The sequence below is a fragment of the Gekko japonicus genome, unplaced genomic scaffold, assembly GCF_001447785.1.
Source record: "Gekko japonicus isolate JY-2015 unplaced genomic scaffold, Gekko_japonicus_V1.1 scaffold566, whole genome shotgun sequence".
Lineage (NCBI taxonomy): Eukaryota > Metazoa > Chordata > Lepidosauria > Squamata > Gekkonidae > Gekko > Gekko japonicus.
In genome coordinates, this window is record NW_015165251.1 from 260537 (window position 1) to 281509 (window position 20973).

At 42.8% G+C, this 20973-nt stretch overlaps 2 protein-coding genes across 2 annotated transcripts in view; one reads left to right on the plus strand and one right to left on the minus strand.

Annotated features, from left to right (window-relative positions):
• RBKS (ribokinase) overlaps nt 1-15352 on the plus strand; it is a 98069-nt gene extending 82717 nt beyond the window's left edge. Inside the window, exon 8 of the mRNA XM_015410139.1 lies at nt 15161-15352. Within this exon, the coding sequence (XP_015265625.1) occupies nt 15161-15334 (174 nt within the window). The 3' untranslated portion in view covers nt 15335-15352. The remainder of the gene's footprint in view (nt 1-15160) is intronic.
• Nucleotides 15353-16336: 984 nt separating this feature from the next.
• MRPL33 (mitochondrial ribosomal protein L33) overlaps nt 16337-20973 on the minus strand; it is an 8083-nt gene continuing 3446 nt past the window's right edge. The window contains exons 3-4 of the mRNA XM_015410138.1: nt 18011-18117; nt 16337-16414 (exon numbers count right to left, since the gene is read on the minus strand). Coding sequence (XP_015265624.1) covers nt 16365-16414; nt 18011-18117 — 157 coding nt within the window. The 3' untranslated portion in view covers nt 16337-16364. The remainder of the gene's footprint in view (nt 16415-18010; nt 18118-20973) is intronic.

Genomic DNA, 20973 nt, shown 5'->3' on the forward strand with positions numbered 1-20973 from the left:
CATACCAGGGTGTCTGGCATCCCTACGGAGTGGCAATTGGGTGCAAAAGGTGAAAGGATGTCACAGCATTTTCTATTCAAAATTAAATTAAAATAATGGTCTTGGAAGACACTGGCCAGAGTTTAAATGAATTGCCTTTTGGTGCTGAATATTTGTGTGCTAGGGATTCCTCACCTCCCTACCTGGCTTGAAGACTAATCTGTACATTTGTTACCCTACCATCATTAACACAATATCAGCTGCAAGTATGTGATCATTTATTATTTTCAAACGAAATATGAAAACAGGCTGTTGCTAGTAATGGAAAACTCCCAGGAACTTAGAAATCAGACCGTGGCCCCTTGGAATTAAAATATTTATTGATTCATGCAGGGTTAGGCCTAGCCTTTCTGTGCCTGAAGCAGGAAATTCAACTCCTCTGCACAGTGAAAATATAGTAAATTAAATACCTGGCAATTTGCTGCCCTCTGGCAGCCTCCTGGTGCCTAATTGCAGAGGCAGCCGTGGTGGTTTCATGCTGGCATCTAAGTATGGGAGGTTGATGCCAAAGACATTTTGCATTCTTCAAGACCCTGGTCTGTTTCCAGCGTGACCTGCCCCGCCCCCCCACTCCCTACATAATGCTGAGCAGGTTTGCTGTCCTAGATTTATTAACTGCTGCTCTGTATCTGATCACTTCCAAACCTTATCACCTAAGGCAAACCTTTGTGTTGCCATTCCTTCCTCACACACTATCTAGAACCCCATTCATTATATTCAAAATACAATGTGGTCTTCCTAGAACAATGAGGGGTGCTGTGCTGCATCAACTGAAACGTCAAGAAAGCATTTTTTCTCTCTGAAACTTTTTGTTCGTTTTTGAATGGATGTGCAGGGCTTCATCCACACAATATTGAATAGTGTGGTATTGTTATAGTGTAGCAATAATTTGCCACTGGGTTGGCTTGTCCACACAGGAAAGTCCAGTTGCAAACGGTTGCTGCAGCACAAGTTTAACACAATATCCAGTGATGCTGGTGGTTTCATGCTGGCATCTACGTATGGGAGGTTGATGTCAAAGACATTTTGCAATCTTCAAGACCCTGGTCGTTTTCCAGCGTGACCTGCCCCGCCCCCCACTCCCTACATAATGCTGAGCAGGTTTGCTGTCCTAGATTTATTAACTGCTGCTCTGTATCTGATCACTTCCAAACCTTATCACCTAAGGCAAACCTTTGTGTCGCCATTCCTTCCTCACACACTATCTAGAACCCCATTCATTATATTCAAAATACAATGTGGTCTTCCTAGAACAATGAGGGGTGCTGTGCTGCATCAACTGAAACGTCAAGAAAGCATTTTTTTCTCTCTGAAACTTTTTGTTTGTTTTTGAATGGATGTGCAGGGCTGCATTCACACAATATTGAATAGTATGGTATTGTTATAGTGTAGCAGTAATTTGCCACTGGGTTGGCTTGTCCACACAGGAAAGTCCAGTTGCAAACGGTTGCTGTAGCACAAGTTTAACACAATATCCAGTGATGTGTGGATGCATCAAGTGACTGAAAGGGAATCACTAGCATGTGTGAGTCAGCTGCCTGGAAAAGGGCTATGCTAAAACTTTATCCAGATTCATATCCTTAAAATAAAACATTTCCTACCAAAATAGCTGCTCATACAGGAAGCGGGAATGAAACGTTTACTCAGCACAATGAATCTCTGTCCTGGGAGCTGTTTAAAAGTAACACTTCTGCCTATGAACAGCTTAGAATAGTAACCTGAAGTGCCACATCTTGTCATGAAAATAATTTATATGAGCCATGGTAGAACAATGAGATGTAGGGGGTTATGCCTGCATGCAAACCATATAGTCAGGGCTAGGAAGGGTATGTTGTGTGGTGTTACTGTATATGTAGACACATCTTTGATGTAGAGTTCAGTATTATGTGTAACAAATGCCTCCACCAAAAAAAGAAAAGAAAAGAAAACCTGAGGGAAAATATAAAAAATAAATATAGAAAGCCATAGTACTGGAATAATTACATTAAGGAATTCACTGTCACAGTATGCAATGATGCCTGTTCGCTTAATTGCTTTAAAAGAGGATTAGACACATTCATAGACAATAGGTCCATCAGTGGCTGTTAGCCTCAATGTCAATACCCTGCTTGTTGGCCTTCTGGGAGCATTTGGTTTGCCTTTGTAAGACAGGGTGCGTGACTAGGTGGACCATTGGCCTGATTCAGTATGGCTGCTCTGATGTTCTTCAGATAGACTACTGTCTCCCAACCAAAACTATGAGGAAGATGTAGCAAGAAATCAGAGACACAGCCAGAAGATAAATTATTATAGTAATAGGTGGCTTCAGTGGCTCTCAGACTGACAGGGTTAATGTATGTTCAAATCGTGACAGACACTTGTAGATACAATAAAAGAATATGGGTTAGAAGGGATACTTAATTTAATCCTGAATAGTGTTTAGGATCATGTAAGAGATGTTGTCAAACTGCTTGGGGAAAATTATCACACCACCATCAAATTCCACATATATCTAAGTGCAAAGTTGTTCAGAAAGTCCAGTATGGTCATGTGACGACCCCTTATCTGGGGAGGTCTGGTTTCCCTTTAAAATGTTCTTTATGTTTTGTTTTACTGTGTATATCCGGCTGCCACCAGGAAATTTAAGGCTTTCCAAACCTTTATACTATAATATTTCTATCACTGGGTAGGTAGGTCGTATTTTAGGCTTTCGAGGTTCTAATGTGGTCCTGAGAAGTATTTCTTTCAGAACTGGTACCTTAAATAAAAGTAGATTTATTGATATAATTCGTAAATAATATGGTAGAACACTGTAACTAGGAATGGGTAAATACTAAACAATTGCTTTGGTATTTCACACACTTTCCCCTTCACTGTCAGGGATCTTGGCATGTAACTTTGTAACTTTAACTCAAGGTCATGTAAGTTCACTGTTTCTCTCCAGGACATACAGCCTTTCCTAAACTTTGTCTTCAATTACTTTCATTTACATTTTACTATTCTCTCAGAACAACCTCAGCTGTTCTTAACTGCACACACACAGACTGCTTCTCTCACAGACTTCAGAACGAACTAACTAACTTAACAACTGTCTTTATCAACTGTCAAACCTCTAACTGTCACTCCTGAAGGACATACCCATTCATCCACTCAGAAACACTTTCCAAAACCCCTCCCCCTCTCTGTCAATCACTAACCACACCACACTTGTCTCTTCAATCACCAATCTCCACCACACAGCCATGCAACCAAACTTTTAAAGAGACACACACACATATATATAAAACAAGGAATCATTACAGGTCACATTTAATTTCAGAAGAAACTTCTAAAAATTGAGGTGACTTTACAAAGACAGAAAATAAGATTAGGAAGGATATAAAAAAGAGTATGCCACAAGTTTAGCAAGTAGAATCAAAGGAGAGGGGGAAAGCAAGGGGGGGAAGGAACATTGTACTCTGGCAAAGGAAATGTAAATTGATACTATTTCTAAAAATATTAAAGTAGCAATAAAATATATTTAAATATATCAAAAGCAGGAAACCATCCAGGCAGGTGTTTGAAAATTATCAGGGCTATAAGAGTACTTAAAAAGCTAAAATGTGAAACTGTTGATCTTTTGCCAAACATAGACACATTTTCACTCAAACTGTTTTACTAAAGGATAGGAAAACAATTGTGATATTTTTTACAAGGGAATCTAGGAAATTATAGGCCTATTTCTCTAACTAGTGAACTATTTAAATTCCTGGAAAGTATTATTAAAACTAGAATGATTAAAGATAAAGAACAACCCTTGCTTCAGAAGAATCAGTACTGTACAAAGGGAAATTCTTCACCAGTTTTTTAGAATGCTTTGATTGTCAACACATTTCACACTGGAGTAAGAAACCCAAACTGCACATAAGCACTAATGGGATTTGAAACCAGCTGTGACTCAGGCCCGTAGCCTGCGTGGGGCCGACGGGGCCTGGCTCCCCCCCACTGGGTTTGCGGGCCCCCTCCCCCATCCTCTGCTCCCCCCTCTCGCACAGAAAGAACACGCCGTCCGATGGCCGCAGAGCGAAACATCTTCTCGGACGGCTTCGCGCGACTTCCCTCCCTCGCGCTAAGGCCTCCCACTCCTGTCCATCTGCCAGGGCTTCGGCACACAGGGAGGGCAGCGCGCCTGGAAGGCAAGGAGCGGGAAGGGTCGGCGGTGCTCCGACTCGCCGGGGGGAGGGAGGGGGAGGTCGGGGCTGCTGACCACCCGCCGAAGGGGACGGGTGGCGGAGGGCCTGAACCTGAAGGTCCCCGTCCCCCCGGCGGCGCCTGCTGTGGGCGAGGTCCCGGGACGGGCTCCGCAGGGCACGAAGTTTTCCACCGGCTGGAGGACGGGTTCAGGGTGGCAAAGTCGGGGGCACGGCGCGCTGGCACTGGCCTGCCCCGGCCACCGGCGGCAGCAGCCCCGGCCAGACACGGGATCCTGCGGCACCGAGTGGCCTCCCCGCCAAAGCCCGGTAACGGCTCCAGGTAGCCCCCAGAGCCTCCTCCCTCCCTGTCCGCTCGGGTTCACCCGCTCAGCCTTCTCGTCGTCCGAGGGCCTCCGGGCAGTGTCCCAGCCCCTTCGAACTGGGGAAGGGAGGAAGGAGGCCAGGCGCTGGAGAGGGAGGAGAATCCCCCGCAGGGCCCGTTTTACCACCCGAGAGTTTACCCCCCCTCCGCTGCTGCCGCCGCCTCTGTGCTTAGACTTCTCGGCATTGCTGCAGGCTCAGCGCAACCGCTGCGCGTGCTTTCCAACAAGGCGCAGCGAGTGATGTGCATGTGGCTTTGCGCGCGCACACACACACACTTCGTCCCTCCACTTTCTCCAGGGCCCCCCTGCTAGAAAAGTCCTAGCTACGGGTCTGCTGTGACTGCTGAGGAAAGATCATCAGGTTTGTCAGTGTATTGCTCAGTAAAGCTTAGTGTATGGATAGCTCAATGAACCTTAGCCTAAGTCCGCAACAGAAAACCAATTGAAAATAACCTGGCCTATAACATAATGCCTTGATAAATGACCAAAATTTGTTGGTCATCCCGGGCCCCAAGGATGCTAAACTAGCTGCGACCAGGGCCAGGGCTTTTTCGGTGGCGGCTCCTACCTGGTGGAACGAGCTCCCGGGGGAGATCCGGGCCCTGCGGGACCTTATGCAGTTCCGCAGGGCCTGTAAGACGGAGCTCTTCCGCCAGGCCTTTGAGTAGGAGCCGCCGCCCCACTATACCACCACCGTCATGGACAGTACCTTAAAGGATGCACTGACGAGGCCCTGAGGAAGAATCTGGAATTGGATAGAAGATTTGATAAGCCATCTCCGTGTGGGCATAACATCATAGGACACTTGGAACTGAATTGATCCATCTTGGAGTCACAATATTAACAACTGACTGAGCACCGTTGTTTTTAATGTTGTTGGATGTTTTTATTATGTATTATATGTTTTAATCATGGCATGGATGTACCTTGCCCTTGTGAGCCGCCCTGAGCCCATCGGGGAGGGCGGGATACAAATATGAAAAATAAATAAATACATTAAATAAATTGATATAAATCTGTGATACAGCTATATTTGGAATATTGTGTCCAGTTTCAGAAACCCATTTCCAAAATGGTATGACAAAAACTAAAAAGGCATAAAAACCAGCAAAATGATCATATTGAAACACCTTCCTTGTGAAGAAAGGGTTCATAGTTCGAAGAAAAGGAGGATATTGTAGAGACTTATAAAATTATGTTGTGCAAAGAGCAGAGAAAGAATTTTTCTCTGATTTCAGGAAATGCGATAACTACCACATTCAAAATCACCCTGGGAAATTGATTCACTTTGAATTCAGGAGAGATGAAATGTAGTACATATTGAGATGATAATTGTTTTAAACTTTGTTGCTACTAGATGTGATGGCGCCTTAGATGGCTTTAAAATGGGGTTAATTACACTATAAAAGATGGCTTTAAAAAGGGATTAAACAACTTAATTGAAAATGAGTCTGTCAATGCCTGTGAAAGTTAAAGAATCTTGTATGTTAGAGGTAACGTAATACTGAATAATCGGAGAGAAAGAAAGGGCTGTTGCCTACATGCCCCTTTTGTGGACTTTCTGGAATGTCTAGCTGGCTATTGTGGGAAGTAGCTTACTATACTACATGGCCCTTGGTCTGATCCAGCACAGCTTTTCCTATTTTTAATGTCAGTTGAGTCAAAGGAAGAGAGAATTCATTTCCAGATGACACATACACAGTTTTTCAAAATAATGATACTAGATCAGAAATAGCATAAATCATTCTTTGCCCTGCCTCTCCTCTTTCTTGGCAAATATTCCAGATATTTTGATAAAATTTAATGGTTTCATCTGTCCATTATGTCTCACATGGATTTATCAAAACCACTCAGAACATTTTCCCCTAAAAATTCATGAAGCTGAATTCCTGGAAATCAGTGTTTAAAAGTTCCATTAAATTGGGGGGGGGGCATTTGAAATACAAAGGTGCTGAATATTTAAGGTCCTGAGTGCTCAATTCCACTCATTTGGCTGACGGCTAGGAATGAGGTGTGCAAGCCCGCAGTTGGTCCTTGGTTCATAACAATAAAGGTTCTTTCTGTATCTAAACGGGTATCAAGCAGCCCTGCCAGATTAACTCATATCCAGTTGTAGAGTGCAGGTAAGAAAAAGGTTACCTGGCCAGAGACGACAGAAGAATTTTACAAAAATACATCCAGGAGAACCAACCAAGCTTTGCCACCTGCAAAAGTGAAGTGGGCAGTAGAAGCTTTTTCATCATAACATATGCTGCAAATGCAGGGTTATTCTAATCTTCTAAAAATCTGGAAGAGGTTAGTCTGGATTCATAGAACTAGCAGGCATTTCCAGTCATGTTTGCTTTATCACTGTGTCTGTTCTCATATCTGTTCAAAAGCTAGATGTTCCTTATCTCCCAGCTGATTGATGGGCTTTGAAAATATCAAGAGTTATAGAGATGACAAGAAATAACAGGTCTCAGTATTTTTGGACTGGGACTTTGAGATTTATATACCAATGCGAGGTGGGGGATTGGGAAACGTACAGAGTTGACTGTTGCACATCCCTCCAGTTCTCTCGCAATTCACCACAAACTAGATAACATTCCACAGGAATTCAGGTCTCTATTGTGCCAGCCTTTGATCTCAAATGATTGCGTGGAGTAGGATGTTTTCAAGAAGAAAGGAAACCATGTACACTCTAGACACTGTATCAGGGCTCATCTCTCAGGAATGCAGCAGGTTAACAGTCAGCAGCCATTTAATCATTTACAAATGACCTATCAGGAAATCTGTCAGGAAGTGGGTACAAATTCCTGAGCACTGATGCAATGTATTGCAGTGGTATACTTTTTACCCGCTCCCTCCAACACACACATACAAAAAGGTCATAAGCAGCACACACTGCTGTGAATGTTCTTGAGTTTATCCATATTCTTCACAAAGATCAAGGATTTTATGTGGTTGCTGCTTAGCACTGGAGTGGTAAAGTCTCCCTTTTAAACAAAAATCTAGCAGCACTGCCTCCACCTCCATGGCGTTTATACCAGTCCTTCCCAAGAGTGTATGGTGTTACAGCCACACTAGACAAAATGCCAGAGATCTGTGCTCAGTCTTCTATATTTTTAAAAAATTAAAGGGCACCACAGGGACTGGGAAGAGTGGATTGGGTGAGGAAGTACATAGGGATATGTGTTTAGCCCTTCTCACACACCAGTTTTATAGTTTATCATACAACTGTATAGTGGCTGATTGTTTCCCCTCACAAGCAAATAGTTTTGAATACCATTTAAATAACCCAACCACATAGGCAGGACTTAACTGAGTGTAGGGTTGCCAAGTGAATTTTACTCACCGGCGGGGGAGCCTTGCCACGCTCCGGGAGCCGTCCCTTGTTGTGTGTGTGCGCGCGCGCAGCCACCACATCACTGGAAGTGACGCGTGACGCGGCCATGCTGCGCTTCGGGGGGCGGAGTTCCTCCTGGGGCTCAATTCCGCAGCGGCAGAAATCGGGCCTCCAAAGCGGGGGTTTACCCGCCCCCACTTGGCAGCCCTAACTGAGTGGTGGGTTTTCCCAGAGAAAGGACACTTTCTCTCCCAGCCTGGTACCAATTCCATAGGAAGGACCCAAGTGGTTGGGTTATTTAAAAGTTTCTCAGCCCTCCAAGAGCTACGTCTCCCTCATGCAGGCTCCCACTGCACAGCATAGGGGGGGAAAGTCAGCACACTGAAAACTGTTCCAGGAGAATGCCTGGAGGCAGCCCCATAGCTAGGGGATTTTTTGGGAGGGGGCCAGGTGGGGGCCGCCAGCTAATAAAATCAAAGTTAATTAAATTAATTGTAAATTGATTAGTGGAACTCCTTAGAAGCTGGTCTTCCCCTAAGGCAGCACTGCACCCCTGCCAGGCTCCAGGGCAAGTGGAGGGGGGTAATGACCAAGGCACTCATAGTGTTCAGTTTTCTGGCAGGCAAGTCAGAGGGGGTGAGTTGAGGTATTTTCGGGGCAGCCTGGGAGGGTTAGCTACGGACCTGCCTGGAGGCCCCTGCTGTGGTGTGTGATCCATTGCTACTTGAAATATTTGGAAAGGGTTGCATTTGCTTTAAACTAAGGATGAAAGAATACACAAAGAATCTTCTTTGAATAATTGATTGATCATGAACCCATTTTGCCCAAACATATATGTGTGAGAACTTAAAAGATAAGCAGACCTCCAGGTGCCTGGATGAGTACAAATAAGTGGGCTATAAAATATCATGGGTTATAAAATAACTTGAAGATAATGTCGAATAAACTTCTTAACAGGAAGAATAGTTTGACAGTTGAGCCAGTAACCCAGGAGGGCAGTGGGCTCTCCCTTGCCAGAAGTTTTCAGGCAGAGGCAGGACAACCAACTTTTGGGAATGTTCTAGCTTTGGATTTCCTGTGCTGAGCAAGGGGTTGGACAAGGCCCCTTCTAACAATTCTGTCCTCTCCAGAGGTCATTTCGGGGGGGATCGCAGGGGATCGCAGTTCCCCCGGGTGAGGTACAGGGCCTTCGCGGGGCTTCCTTGCACTCCCGCCGGCCTTGCAGGTCCACCGCCGGGCCGCTCATGGGGCTCGGCGGTGGAGCTGCAAGGCCGGCGGCGACCGGGACCGTTGTGGGCGGGGTGTGTGGCCTTATGACACACTTCTGGTGATGTCAGGGGGTGTGGCATATGCTAATGAGTTATGCTAATAAGTTCCCCTAGCTCTTTTTCTACGAAATGACCCCTGGTCCTCTCTAATGAGCTCAAAGCAATGTAATACAGAGGTTTCTCTGAGGGGTATTTTAGGATGAAAGAAAGTGACTTGGCCAAGACTATCTGATGCATTTTAAAGCAAGAGGGGGATTTGAATCTAGAGTTCTTTTAGTCCAAACTTATCTATTCTACTCTGCCAGGGGAAGGCTCATAGCAACTAACAGAGTTCCTCAGGACTTTCCTATGACTTCTTTCTCAAACTCTCATAAGGAGTTCTGCACCTTCTCATAAGTACACTGGAACTATATAGATTAGGAGGTCAATTAGGATAACTAGCTAACAAATTGGAAGACTGCACCCAAAGAATTAATGGGATTTATGTCAGCCTTTCTGTGTGTGGGGGGTATCAAGGATGTTCCACACATAGGTTGTCTTGAATCCAGTTGGCATGGCTTAAAGAGGAAGACATTGACCCATCATATTTGCAAATGATTGCAAATTGCAGTTCAGAAATAACTGTGGTAAATGTAGAGTTATTGCGTATGAACAGTTATGATGACCTAGCCCACTTCCCTCCCTCAGAGGCAAGATTTTCCCTCCATTTTTTCTCTCCCTTTCTGACTAAGCAGCCCTATTGATTTTCTTTTTTTCTGTCCCACCGTGTCACAGTATGAAATTATGCTGCTGGCTCAGCCTAGGAACCTGAGAGAAGGGTTGAGATCCCCCTTTAGCTTAAACCACTGGAATTTATTTATTTATTTATTAAATTTCTACCCCGCCCTCCCACCGAAGTGGCTCAGGGCAGCTTACAAGCAATTTAAAACCAACAATTACAAAATATAAAATACAGTTCCATAAAATCCCAGCTAATATATCCTATAATAAAGTGCTAGTGTGACACCACCAGTGTAATCAGTTCTTATTGGAACGCCTGGTGAAACAGTTCCATTTTAACAGCTCTACGGAACTGCTGGAGGTCCCGTAGAGCTCTAATCTCATGAGGGAGCCCGTTCCACAGCCTTGGCGCTGCCAGGGAGAACGCCCTGGTCCTAGTTACCGGTAACCTGGTGTCCCTAGGCCCGGGGGGGCCAGATGGTTTTGCGTTCTTGATCGCAGTGCTCTTGGGGGAACATATGGGGAAAGGTGGTCTCTTAGGTAGGCAGGCCCCAGACCATTTAGGGCTTTAAAGGTCAAAAACAGCACCTTGAAGCGAATCTGGAACGCTATTGGAAGCCAGTGGCACTCGAGGCCTTTTAAGGTTCAAAAATAACAAAATATTTTATTCAACATAAAGGGAAATGGTCAGCTAAAATCATAAGTAAAATTTCTGAAGTAAATCAATATAGGCACAGACTACAGTTCATATGTTTGAAGCAATTGAGTTTCCTAAGCTTTTCACAGTGACTTAGAATCTTTAAAATGAGAGGCATTTCAGTGTTTCCCAAACACATCAGTATACTTTCTTGAACATACTTGACTGTTTTGGTTTCCAGAAGGCAGGGATACCCTGTCTAGTAACCACTCACTAAACACACCAGTACTCTTCTTGAGTTTTAACTGACTTCTCAGGATTTAAAAGGGATCTCTCCACGCTGCAGAGCTATCTCCTTGTTTTAACTGGGTAGTTAAATTGAATTGGGGACAGATCTGTCCCCTTTTCTGGTCTGAATGGGAGTCTTCACCTAACTACTCACTCCTCCGGCCAACCTTCCCAGTACCCTGTGGAGAATTTCAGACAGCCGATATGTTCCGTTTCAGGAACTGTTCACTAACCGTTTCTGTACTGACATTTCAGACAGAACCGTTTTAGTAACGGTTCTCTAACGGAATATATTGACCCTTTAAGACACAAACGCTCCTGTCCGTTAGGGAAGCATTCCTGATCTCTTTTACCTGCAAACTGCTTCCAAGCGGTCTTCAGTTTTCTATACCATTCCTGAAGTGCTACGGGGTGCTGTGTATAGTGCCCCCGTAGCATTTTCTCCAATGACAAGGTTTTCCCACCCTTTTTCGCCCGTGTGGGCGAGCTCCGTCTTTTTTAAAACTTCTTTTAAGAGCGCTATAGGGCTATAACACAACACCAAACAGCACAATAGTGGCCACATTGGAATGCCTGGACTCCATTGAGATACATGAGATCACTACATCTGGGGAGAATAGGGATTTCAATGGAGTACAGTGCCATGGAGTCCTCCTTCCACAGCATTTCTTATATGCCTGGGAACTGATATCTGTAGGCAGGAGATAAGCTGTAACTCTGCAATGCTCCCTCTTAGCTGTGGATTCCTGTGAGCAAAAATTCCACTTTGTGAGCTACTGGCATTAGAATTGTGAGCAAGTTATTTGGCTACTGCATAAATTAGTTTGCTCTGGAGCCATTCTTCCTGAGCTAATACAAAAACGTGTGAGCCGGAGGCTAAAAAACTGTGAGCCAGCTCACACTAACTCAGAGGGAACACTGGCTAAAAGTACAGGGGATCCCCAGGTCCCCCCTGGAGGTATGACATCCCGAAATGCTGGCCATCAAAAGGAGGATGGTGTTTGCAAGCTGGGAAGGAGCTAGTGTTAAAAAAAAAATGCTCTCAAACTGTGCGTTCCCGAGCTTCCACTTCCTATTTTTAAATCCCCCAATCTCATGTATCTCAATGGAGTCCAGGTATTCCAGTGGGGTCGCTATTGTGCTGTTTTGGTGTTGTGTTATAGCGCTATAGCGCTCTTAAAAGAATGTGGGTTTTTTTTAAAAAAAGACAAAGATCGCCGCGCGGGCAAAAAAGGGTGAGAAAACAAAGCGGCGCAGTCTGAAATCCCAAACCATTTCAAAGACAGCTCCTTACCGGTAGGAGAAAGGCTGTGTGAAATGGCCGCCCCTCTACCAGTTTACTTCAAGACGGTACAATAACGGCTTTAAAAGGGTAATCTGAAATTCCCCTGTGTGTGTTAAACTGTTCTGAATCAGGGCTAAACATAAACTCTTTCAACACTAAACCCTTCTCTGTCAGGGCTAAATTCACACTTGTCAGTGTTAGACTCTTCTCAGCCAGGGCTGAATTCAGACTGACTCTCTTCTCAGCATTCTGCTGTCAAAGCTTTCTCTGCACAACTGATGCTAACCAATCAGAACTCTTGGAGCAGCCTGTCACTCAAGGAGCACCCTTCGCAATCCATTACCTGTTTACACAGCGCTTATAAGATTTTAAAGTGCAGTCCATCATAGCAGTAAAAAAGAAATTCAGCAAATATCAGGCTATTACATGCTGGAAAGTGTGTATGAAGACTTTGGCACATATTGTACCAAGAGTCTGAAGAAATTGGAAAAATGATAGAATAGCAACAAATGGAGGGTGGAACTGTTTACCAGGAGCATTGAGAATGAGAAGGAGTATGTCCCAATTCAAGCAGAGCACATACAAAATGCATTTCTTACTGTAAAAGTGCCTGAGGAATGAAACAGGTTGAGACAGAATTCATGGACACCTTCCCTGGTGGTTTCAACCACACAACTAGATGAGCATCTACTGAGAAGAGGGGAACCTAATGGCAAAAGAACTCAGGAATGTACAGCAATGGTGTTACAGAATGTACAGTATTCTAGATTGCCATTTTTATCCATGTTAACATAATATATTTCACCAAAATGTATTTGTGAGGCATTTGTATTAGTGAGGAAACCTTGCTAGGAGAAACCTGTCCCAAGGTTGTAGGGGGACTAACTCTAAAATAAATTCTACACCTAGCTCTGACAGCTAGGAATGTATTTAGCCACCCCTTACTCTTCTGAAAGCTCTGAAGGCATGGCCTTTCAAATGTTCTCAAACATACGTTCCATGCTTTCAAAAATATCTTCACAACAGTGAGGGTTAGAAGCGTCCTTTTAAAAAAAAAAAACACTAGGTTGTCAAGCAGCTCATCTTTGGAATCAGGGTATACATACAGTCTTTTTGTAATCTCCTTTCCTTTCCAAACTAGGTCACATACAAAATATCCAATGGCCCTTAAAATATATTTCTGAAGTCTTGTTTGTGTTTGGGGAAGGTGGAATCCAGTAGAAAAGGATGGTCTTTCGAGTGAGGAAAGGCACTGTTCATCCCTAGCAGTAGGGTCCCCCCCCCCCGGTTTTAAAATGTCTTAAATAAACTTGCCTTCACTTTTGGGATGCATTTTCTGCTGAGTGTAGTACCTCTAATTCATTATCCTCAAGTCTTTAATGCTGTGATTTCCCTTGATGTCTTTAAATACATTTCATTCCTTTTAGTAATTGCTATCACTTAAAACTGAATTAGTGCAGTAAAGCAGAAAAGTGCCTGCACTGACACTTCGGGTCACCAGAGCAGAATTTGACTTGCACATTGATTTCACACTGCTGGATTCAAGCTATACCTCCTTTTAGAATGTCTGTTATTAGATCTCTGTACAATTAGGCTTCTTCTCTAAGAGGAAATGACTCTCTTAAAAGAATTCTGAGAATTAGTGTTGAAGGAATGTGCATCTTGCCCTTATCTTTGTAATCCAAAACGTACTTTTGGCAGAAGTATTTTATATTGTACAATAGAGAATACCTTCCCCAAGCAGGCTGACTGAGAAGTGCTTCCGAGGGGAAATAAGGTTGTGCCACTATTTGAATTGCAGCTGTAATGCATGTCCTTAGAAAGCCTCTCTGGCCATTCTATTGCTAAGACAAAACTACTGCCTAAACTATCATAAGGAGCTGCGGTGGCTCAAGTGGTTAAGACGCTGAACTGCAGGCTGTGGAAGGTCAGTAGTTCAGCAGTTTAAGACCCGGGTGCCACATGATGGAGTGAGCTCCCATCTCTAGTTCCAGCTCCTGCCAACCTAGCCGTTTGAAAGCAAGAAATTGCAAGTAGATAAATAGGTACCACTTCGGTGGGAAGGTAACAGCGTTCCGTGTGCCTTGGTGTTTAGTCATGCTGGCCACATGACCACGGAAACGTCTTCGGACAGCGCTGGCTCTTCAGCTTTGAAACGGAGATGAGCACCGCAACCCTAGAGTCGGATTCGACTGGCTTTCGAGCAAGGGAACCTTTACCTTTAAACTATCATAACCTGCAAATGGGGGGGGGAACCCTATACATATAGGGTTTGTAGACTTTTCTAGTGGTAAAGATTTTCTTTTTCTTTATTCTGGATTATAAGAAGAGAGTATTATTGGTTCTGTATCCTCAATATTGACACAGAAAAGCAGCAAGAGTTATTACGGAACTTTTATAAATAACAAAGATGTCTGCTCATCACCTTTTTATTCTAGAACGTTCAGCCAGAAACATAGAAGCAGCAATCTTCTATGATCTCTTCTTGCAACGGGGGCCCTTCAGTGGACCAGCACAGTTCCAGCGTTTTCAGCTATAGGAGTAGACACCAGTGTTCCCTCTAAGCTGATACATCACAAACCTAACACCTGAAATTTCTTTAATAATCATGGCTTGTCATCAACATGTGGATGCCAATACTCTAATACTTTCAAGTTGCCAGTAACATTTCTGTCTCCCCACTACCATACAACTTGAATTCCTTGTCTGACAATCAAGCAGTTGTGAAGTGTGCAGGGTATCTCTATTTTTTGTTCACATATAGCTTGCAGATTTACACTGAGTTTCATGAATGTCAAAATTCACAAGTGGATAATGATAATAAACCCAGTTAAATTGTGTTGAGGTGAATTTTCCGTGATTGTCAATATCCACTTATGAATATCAACATTCATCAAATTCTGGCCACTCATTAAGATGTATACATAAACATTTACCCTACTCATGAGAAGCTAGAGAAGATAAAAGTAAGCAGTGTCACCTTACAGAATTCTGCATGACTGCCATTGAAATGTAAAACTATTTGAATTAATTGATTCTTTCTTTCTTTCTTCCTTTCTTTCAGGGAGCAGGTGACAGCTTTGTGGGAGCACTGGCTTTCTACATGGCTTACTACCCCAACCTGCCACAGGAAGAAATGCTGAAAAGGGCCAACTTTATTGCATCAGTTAGTGTCCAGACAACAGGAACACAGACTTCCTTTCCCTATAAGAAAGACCTGCCACAGGATCTATTTTAAGTTTTATCTGTAGAATTAAATAGGGGACAATTTTTTCTCTCTGTGAGTGTAAGTGCAATGTGTAAGAAACCAGATGCTAAAAAGAAGACTTGGCTGTACAGCACAGATATTGGGAATTGAGCTACCCCATGCAAGGCATGCAGTCGCAGTATCACTTATTTGTTAAAAAGAGAGGCAGTCTGTTTTGATGTTGTAATTCTACTTTAGTTTAAAAAAACAGTTGTGAAGTTATGCTTTCAGGTAACGATGCTTATCTCTTCCTGTGGCTATGATTATTTAGTTATCACAGTACATACTAGATCTAGAAATATCACAGTACCAGAGACTAATCCAAGGCTCACTATCTCTAAACACTCATTTGATGCTACTAGAGCCTTCCCTGCTTTGGCTGCAAGGAAGTGTATCAGTAGGTGTATCTCTAGAGCATATGTACTGTTTTGATAGCTGCTACAGGCAATATTTGTTATAGCTCCCTGACATTTGATGCAGAGCTGAACTCATCGGTGGTATCAGTAAAATCATTTTCAAGCATGACATGACAGCTGAATCTTATGTTGCTGGAAAGGCCACGGAGGCAATATTCCCTTAAAGACTGCAACTTGTGCTTCCTGACTCTTCTGTGTCAACTCAAGCAATTACGAAAAGTTTGGAAACTATTCTAATGAAGCCCAGCTAAAGAATTTAAGTTTTATTGCCATGTGAAACCATGTTCCTTTGAAGAATGCTAGTAGTTCCAAATCAACACTGAAATGAAGCGCACAGACAATGGGATTCATTTTTTTTTAAAAATGGGGAATTGTAAAAATATGTCAAAAGATAAATAAACTGGTGATGTGATGATCTGTAGCCCGACACTAAGAGCTTTCTTTTCCCACGTTGTTCTTGTGCACAATAGCCTTCAAATCTCAGGAGACTTGCCCTCTTGGTCCATTTCCTCTACTTTTTGAGAATGCTACAGGGTCATCGACTTAGCATTGCCTCCCCCAAGTCTGCCTCATCTATGAATCAAATGACTTGAGCCAGTTGTCATCTAGATGGAACGGATCTTTTTAAACTCTTTGAAAAGAACAGGCTTCTTAACTGTGGACAGAAAAGAGTGAGAAAATTTAGGTTCTCGAGAGTCATCAGAAAGCATACATGTCTCTAAGCACATAAATGCACAAATGGGCCAGTACCATATTGCCCAACCATCATTTTACGACTGCAATACATTTGGTGGTAGCAGCGTGTCTATTTTGCCACATGAAAATGAATGTCATGGCCATTACAGCTCAATCCTAAATGGATACGATACCACCCACATTTATGGTTTATTTTATATCCCACCTTTCTCCCCAATGGGGACCCAAAGCAGATTACATTGTTCTTTTCTCCAGCATTTTATCCTCACAACAACTCTATGAGATAGGTTATAAGACTGGTCCAAGGTAACCCAGTAAGCTTCCACAGTAGAGAGGGGAAACAGAAACTGGGTCTCCCAGATTGTAGTCAAACACTCTTAACCACTCCACCACACCGTCTCTCAAATTTGTATTCCTCTGATCGCACCAGTGGTTCAACGTTGCTGTACAGAAGTTGACAGTATGCACCAGGAGAGCAGATATTGTGAATCAGAATGGACCAGACACAACCAAGATGTTACTACATTGTTCTTAAATAATGAAAGGAAACACACTGGAAGGGCATAGTCTAATTTATAACAACAGCTTCTAAATATAATTCTTGCTCAAAGTTGCATTTCTTCAGAACTGAACATTCAACAAATGAAAGGGGTAGGGGGCATCAGAGCAGTTACTACAGGCTGTCAATCCCTGGCAAGAAAGGGTGCCAACTCTGCCTTCTGGTCAGGAAAATCTTCACTGCTACCTACTGGTCTTTTTGTTGGGCAGCATAGGCCTTTTCATCTCACCCAGAAATCAATTGCCAGATATCCTTATCCAAGGAGCAGAAGGCAGATCTCAGAACAGCAATACTATTGCTCCCAGGTTTGGGACAGCTTCCATTACTACTGCTTGAGTATCATAGCAATATTGAAATAATGCTTTTTAGCAACTCAGTGGAAATTTTGCACACTCCGAGTACATCACATGGAAAGTAGAAATGGGGGTTCTCCCCCCCCCAAAAAAATCCAGGGGATGGACTCCCAATATAAGGTTTGTATTGATCTTTTGCTTGTGAACAAGGCAATGAATACAAAAAGTTCATACTCTTGCATAAGCTTCAACTAAAAGATGAAATCCTGATTTGTTTTACCTTGTCTTCACTAGGGAAGCTGCTAGTCTGCCCATCTCTTAAAAACTCACTTAAGGAATACAAATCAGTCACAGCTGAAGGAAAACTCTAAATCTACGCCTGTAATTAATGCAAATGTAATTTTTTAATCTTTGCACATAAGAATTCACAGTTATGAATACCAAGCAATGCAGTCCATATGTTCTTATTAAGCAGCAGGACTTCATGCTATCAAATTCTGAATTCTAGTCTGCCACTGTTATTTTCTCTACAACCCTGAAATTTAAAGGGGGGGGGGACATTGTTCCCATTTCCCCTTCTGTGGGGCCTGTAAAGATGTGTGGTAACCTGAATATCCATATCACTCACATTTTTAAGCAGTTAAGATGACAAAACATTTGTGCTGGTCTCAAATGCCTTCTAATGTATTGTTCAACTTCTTACCAATAGGATCATATCTCAGCATGACCAGCTTTTCGACAACCCGTTTTCTTTTTATGTTGAAACCAAAGCCCGTTCCTGCTTCACTCAACATCCTCACAAGAATAAGCCTAGAATAGCAAACAACATCCACAAGAAGTGAGCTGTCCATGATTAACTGCTATTTTGGCATAATGTGAGAGAATCCACGACTAACTAAAAATCTACCAATCACAATTCAAGAAGGGGAATACTTAACATTAAAACAAATCAGAATCAAAATTGCCTTTTAAACAAAAAAAGTGTGTACCCTTCTCTTGCACCAATTAAACTTGATAAAACCAGAAATTCTAACACTATATAACCACATTGCTGATGAGAGATGGGCCCAAGCTGAAGCACGAAGCAAAATTCGTCACAAATTTTGCCCTGTTTGTGATTTGCAAACAGAGGTTCATGATAGTGAAGAGGCTAAATTTGCGGATGATACAAAGTTGTTCAGGATGGTGAAAACCAGGCAAATGGGGTTCAATGTGGCCAAGTGCAAAGTGATGCACACTGGAGCCAAAAATCCTAACTATAAATACACGTTGATGGGGTCCAAACTGGCAGAGACTGACCAAGAGAGAGATCTTGGAGTCGTAATAGATAACTCAATGAAAATGTCTAGACAGTGTCTGACTGCAATAAAAACGGCCAATGCTATGCTGGGGATTATTAGGAAGGGTATTGAAAACAGATCAGCCAATATCATAATGCCCCTATATAAATCAATGGTGCGACCTCATTTGGAATACTGTGTACAGTTCTGGTCACCACACCTTAAAAAGGATATTATAGCTTTGGAAAAAGTGCAGAAAAGGGCAACTAGAATGATAAAAGGGCTGGAACACTTTCCCTATAAAGAAAGGTTAAAACGCTTGGGGCTCTTTAGCTTGGAGAAACAACATGATTGAGGTTTATAAGATTATGCATGGGATAGAGCAGGTAGAGAAAGAGGTACTTTTCTCCCTTTCTCACAATACAAGAACTCATGGGCACTCCATGAAATTGCTAAGCGGTCGGGTTAGAACAGATAAAAGGAAGTACTTCTTCACCCAAAGAGTGATTAACACATGGAATTCACTGCCACAGAAGGTGGTGGCGGCTACAAGCATGGATGGCTTTAAGAGGGAATTAGATAAGCATATGGAGCAGAGGTCCATCAGTGGCTATTAGCCACAAGGTATAAATAGGACTCTGGGACAAGTGATGCTCTGTCTTTTTGGTGATTAGGGGGGGATCAATAGTGTGAGGGCTCCTAGTGTCCTGGCCCCACTGATGGCACCTGGTATTTTTGGCCACTGTGTGACAGAGTGTTGGACTGGATGAGCCATTGGCCTGATCCAATATTGGCTTCTCTTATGTTCTTATATGTTCTTATAGTACCTGTCATGAATTTCCACAAACTTTTACAGCAGGTTGTGGTGGTTTGCCGAAGGAGCAGAAAGCAGGTTTGTGGATGGAGCAGAAATCGAGTTTAAAGAGACTGAGTCCCTTTAAACCCATTTTCTGTTCCCACAAAAGCCACAAGGACAGCTGAGCCATGCAGCTGTTTCAGGCTATCTTGTGCAATGCCTTTAAATTTTAAATGAAACACAAACCGCATTTTCCCGGTTTGTGCCCAGCCAATGCTGACCCTCCTTCCCCAGGTCTGAATTCTTTAAATTTAAAAATTATACTCCATAAGTAGAGGCTTACACCTACAGCCATTAGACTCCTGTAACAGAAACAATTTCTCACTACTCCTTAGGGGACGGGGGAAAAAAAATCCCATTTATTAACTGATATTGAGGGCAAAGTGAAACTTTTCCCCTTGAAACCAGTCTTTAATTTGCAAGTTTTTAATTCCACTGAAACATTAGAACAGGAGGGACATTTTCAAACACAGCAGGTGGTTGGCAACAGCTCCACTGAAAGCTATTTTTTTAAACATTCTGCAGCCATAAAACCATGTTTTGATTCTCTTCCTCTATCCAATTTGTGTAAGAGATTTCCTCAAGTCTGCCCTCTCCCAGAATCAAAGTAATTTTAATACCTCTATTCCCTCTAGAATGAAGGAACTTTTCCCTTTATTTAATAAACAAGTTATTAAAATTTTGAGTCCTGCAATATTACTGAAATGCACAGCTAAGGGGCAGAAACCACATACCTGGCTTTGAAAGAACGTCTACCATTACAAAGAACATAACCCAATCCAAACCTAGTCTTTTAAGATTGATCAGATAGACATTCCAAGCCCTATCTGAATACTCCAATATACACTTTCATTTAAAGATGTAACAGTAGACAACCTTCCAAATAGGATATTATTTTATTCTGCTTCTATTTTTAATGTTGATCTTTAATTAAAGAAGGCACCTTATATCATCAACTTAAAGATAATGATGACAAAGCAATCTTTAAAAAAAATACTAAAGCAAACAGCCAGCGATTGTTCTCAGAGAGCGACCGCAGCAAAACAAAGAAAAAGATGCTGCCAAAGGTCTTGGGTGAATAAGAATGGCATTGGAAAAGCTAACAGGATAAGTACTCATCAAAAGAAACAAGAGAGGGAACTGCAATTTCTGGGTGCTACCACCAAGAAGGCCCTGTTCACTATGGCAATACATCTTCAAAGGCACACAGGGAAGCTCTTCAGCAAGAGATGTTCTGGCAGGATTGACAATCCCTGATTTCCCAGACTGCTGTGCAAGCAAATTCTAATGTTAACCCAGACTGTGAAACCTAGTCCATTGCAAGGCCATGATATACAGTTCTGTTTCTCAAAGAAGTGAGTACTATAGAAACCAAAGTTCTGCACTCCTTATTTCCCGCCCCTGACAAGCCTGTCATCAATCTGGAATACAAATGAATAATCCCTTGCTACAGTATCCTTCCCATATCCTGTTGCAATAGTCACTGTTAAAATAATCTGCCCCCCAAACCCCTTGTTAGAAAGTTATTCA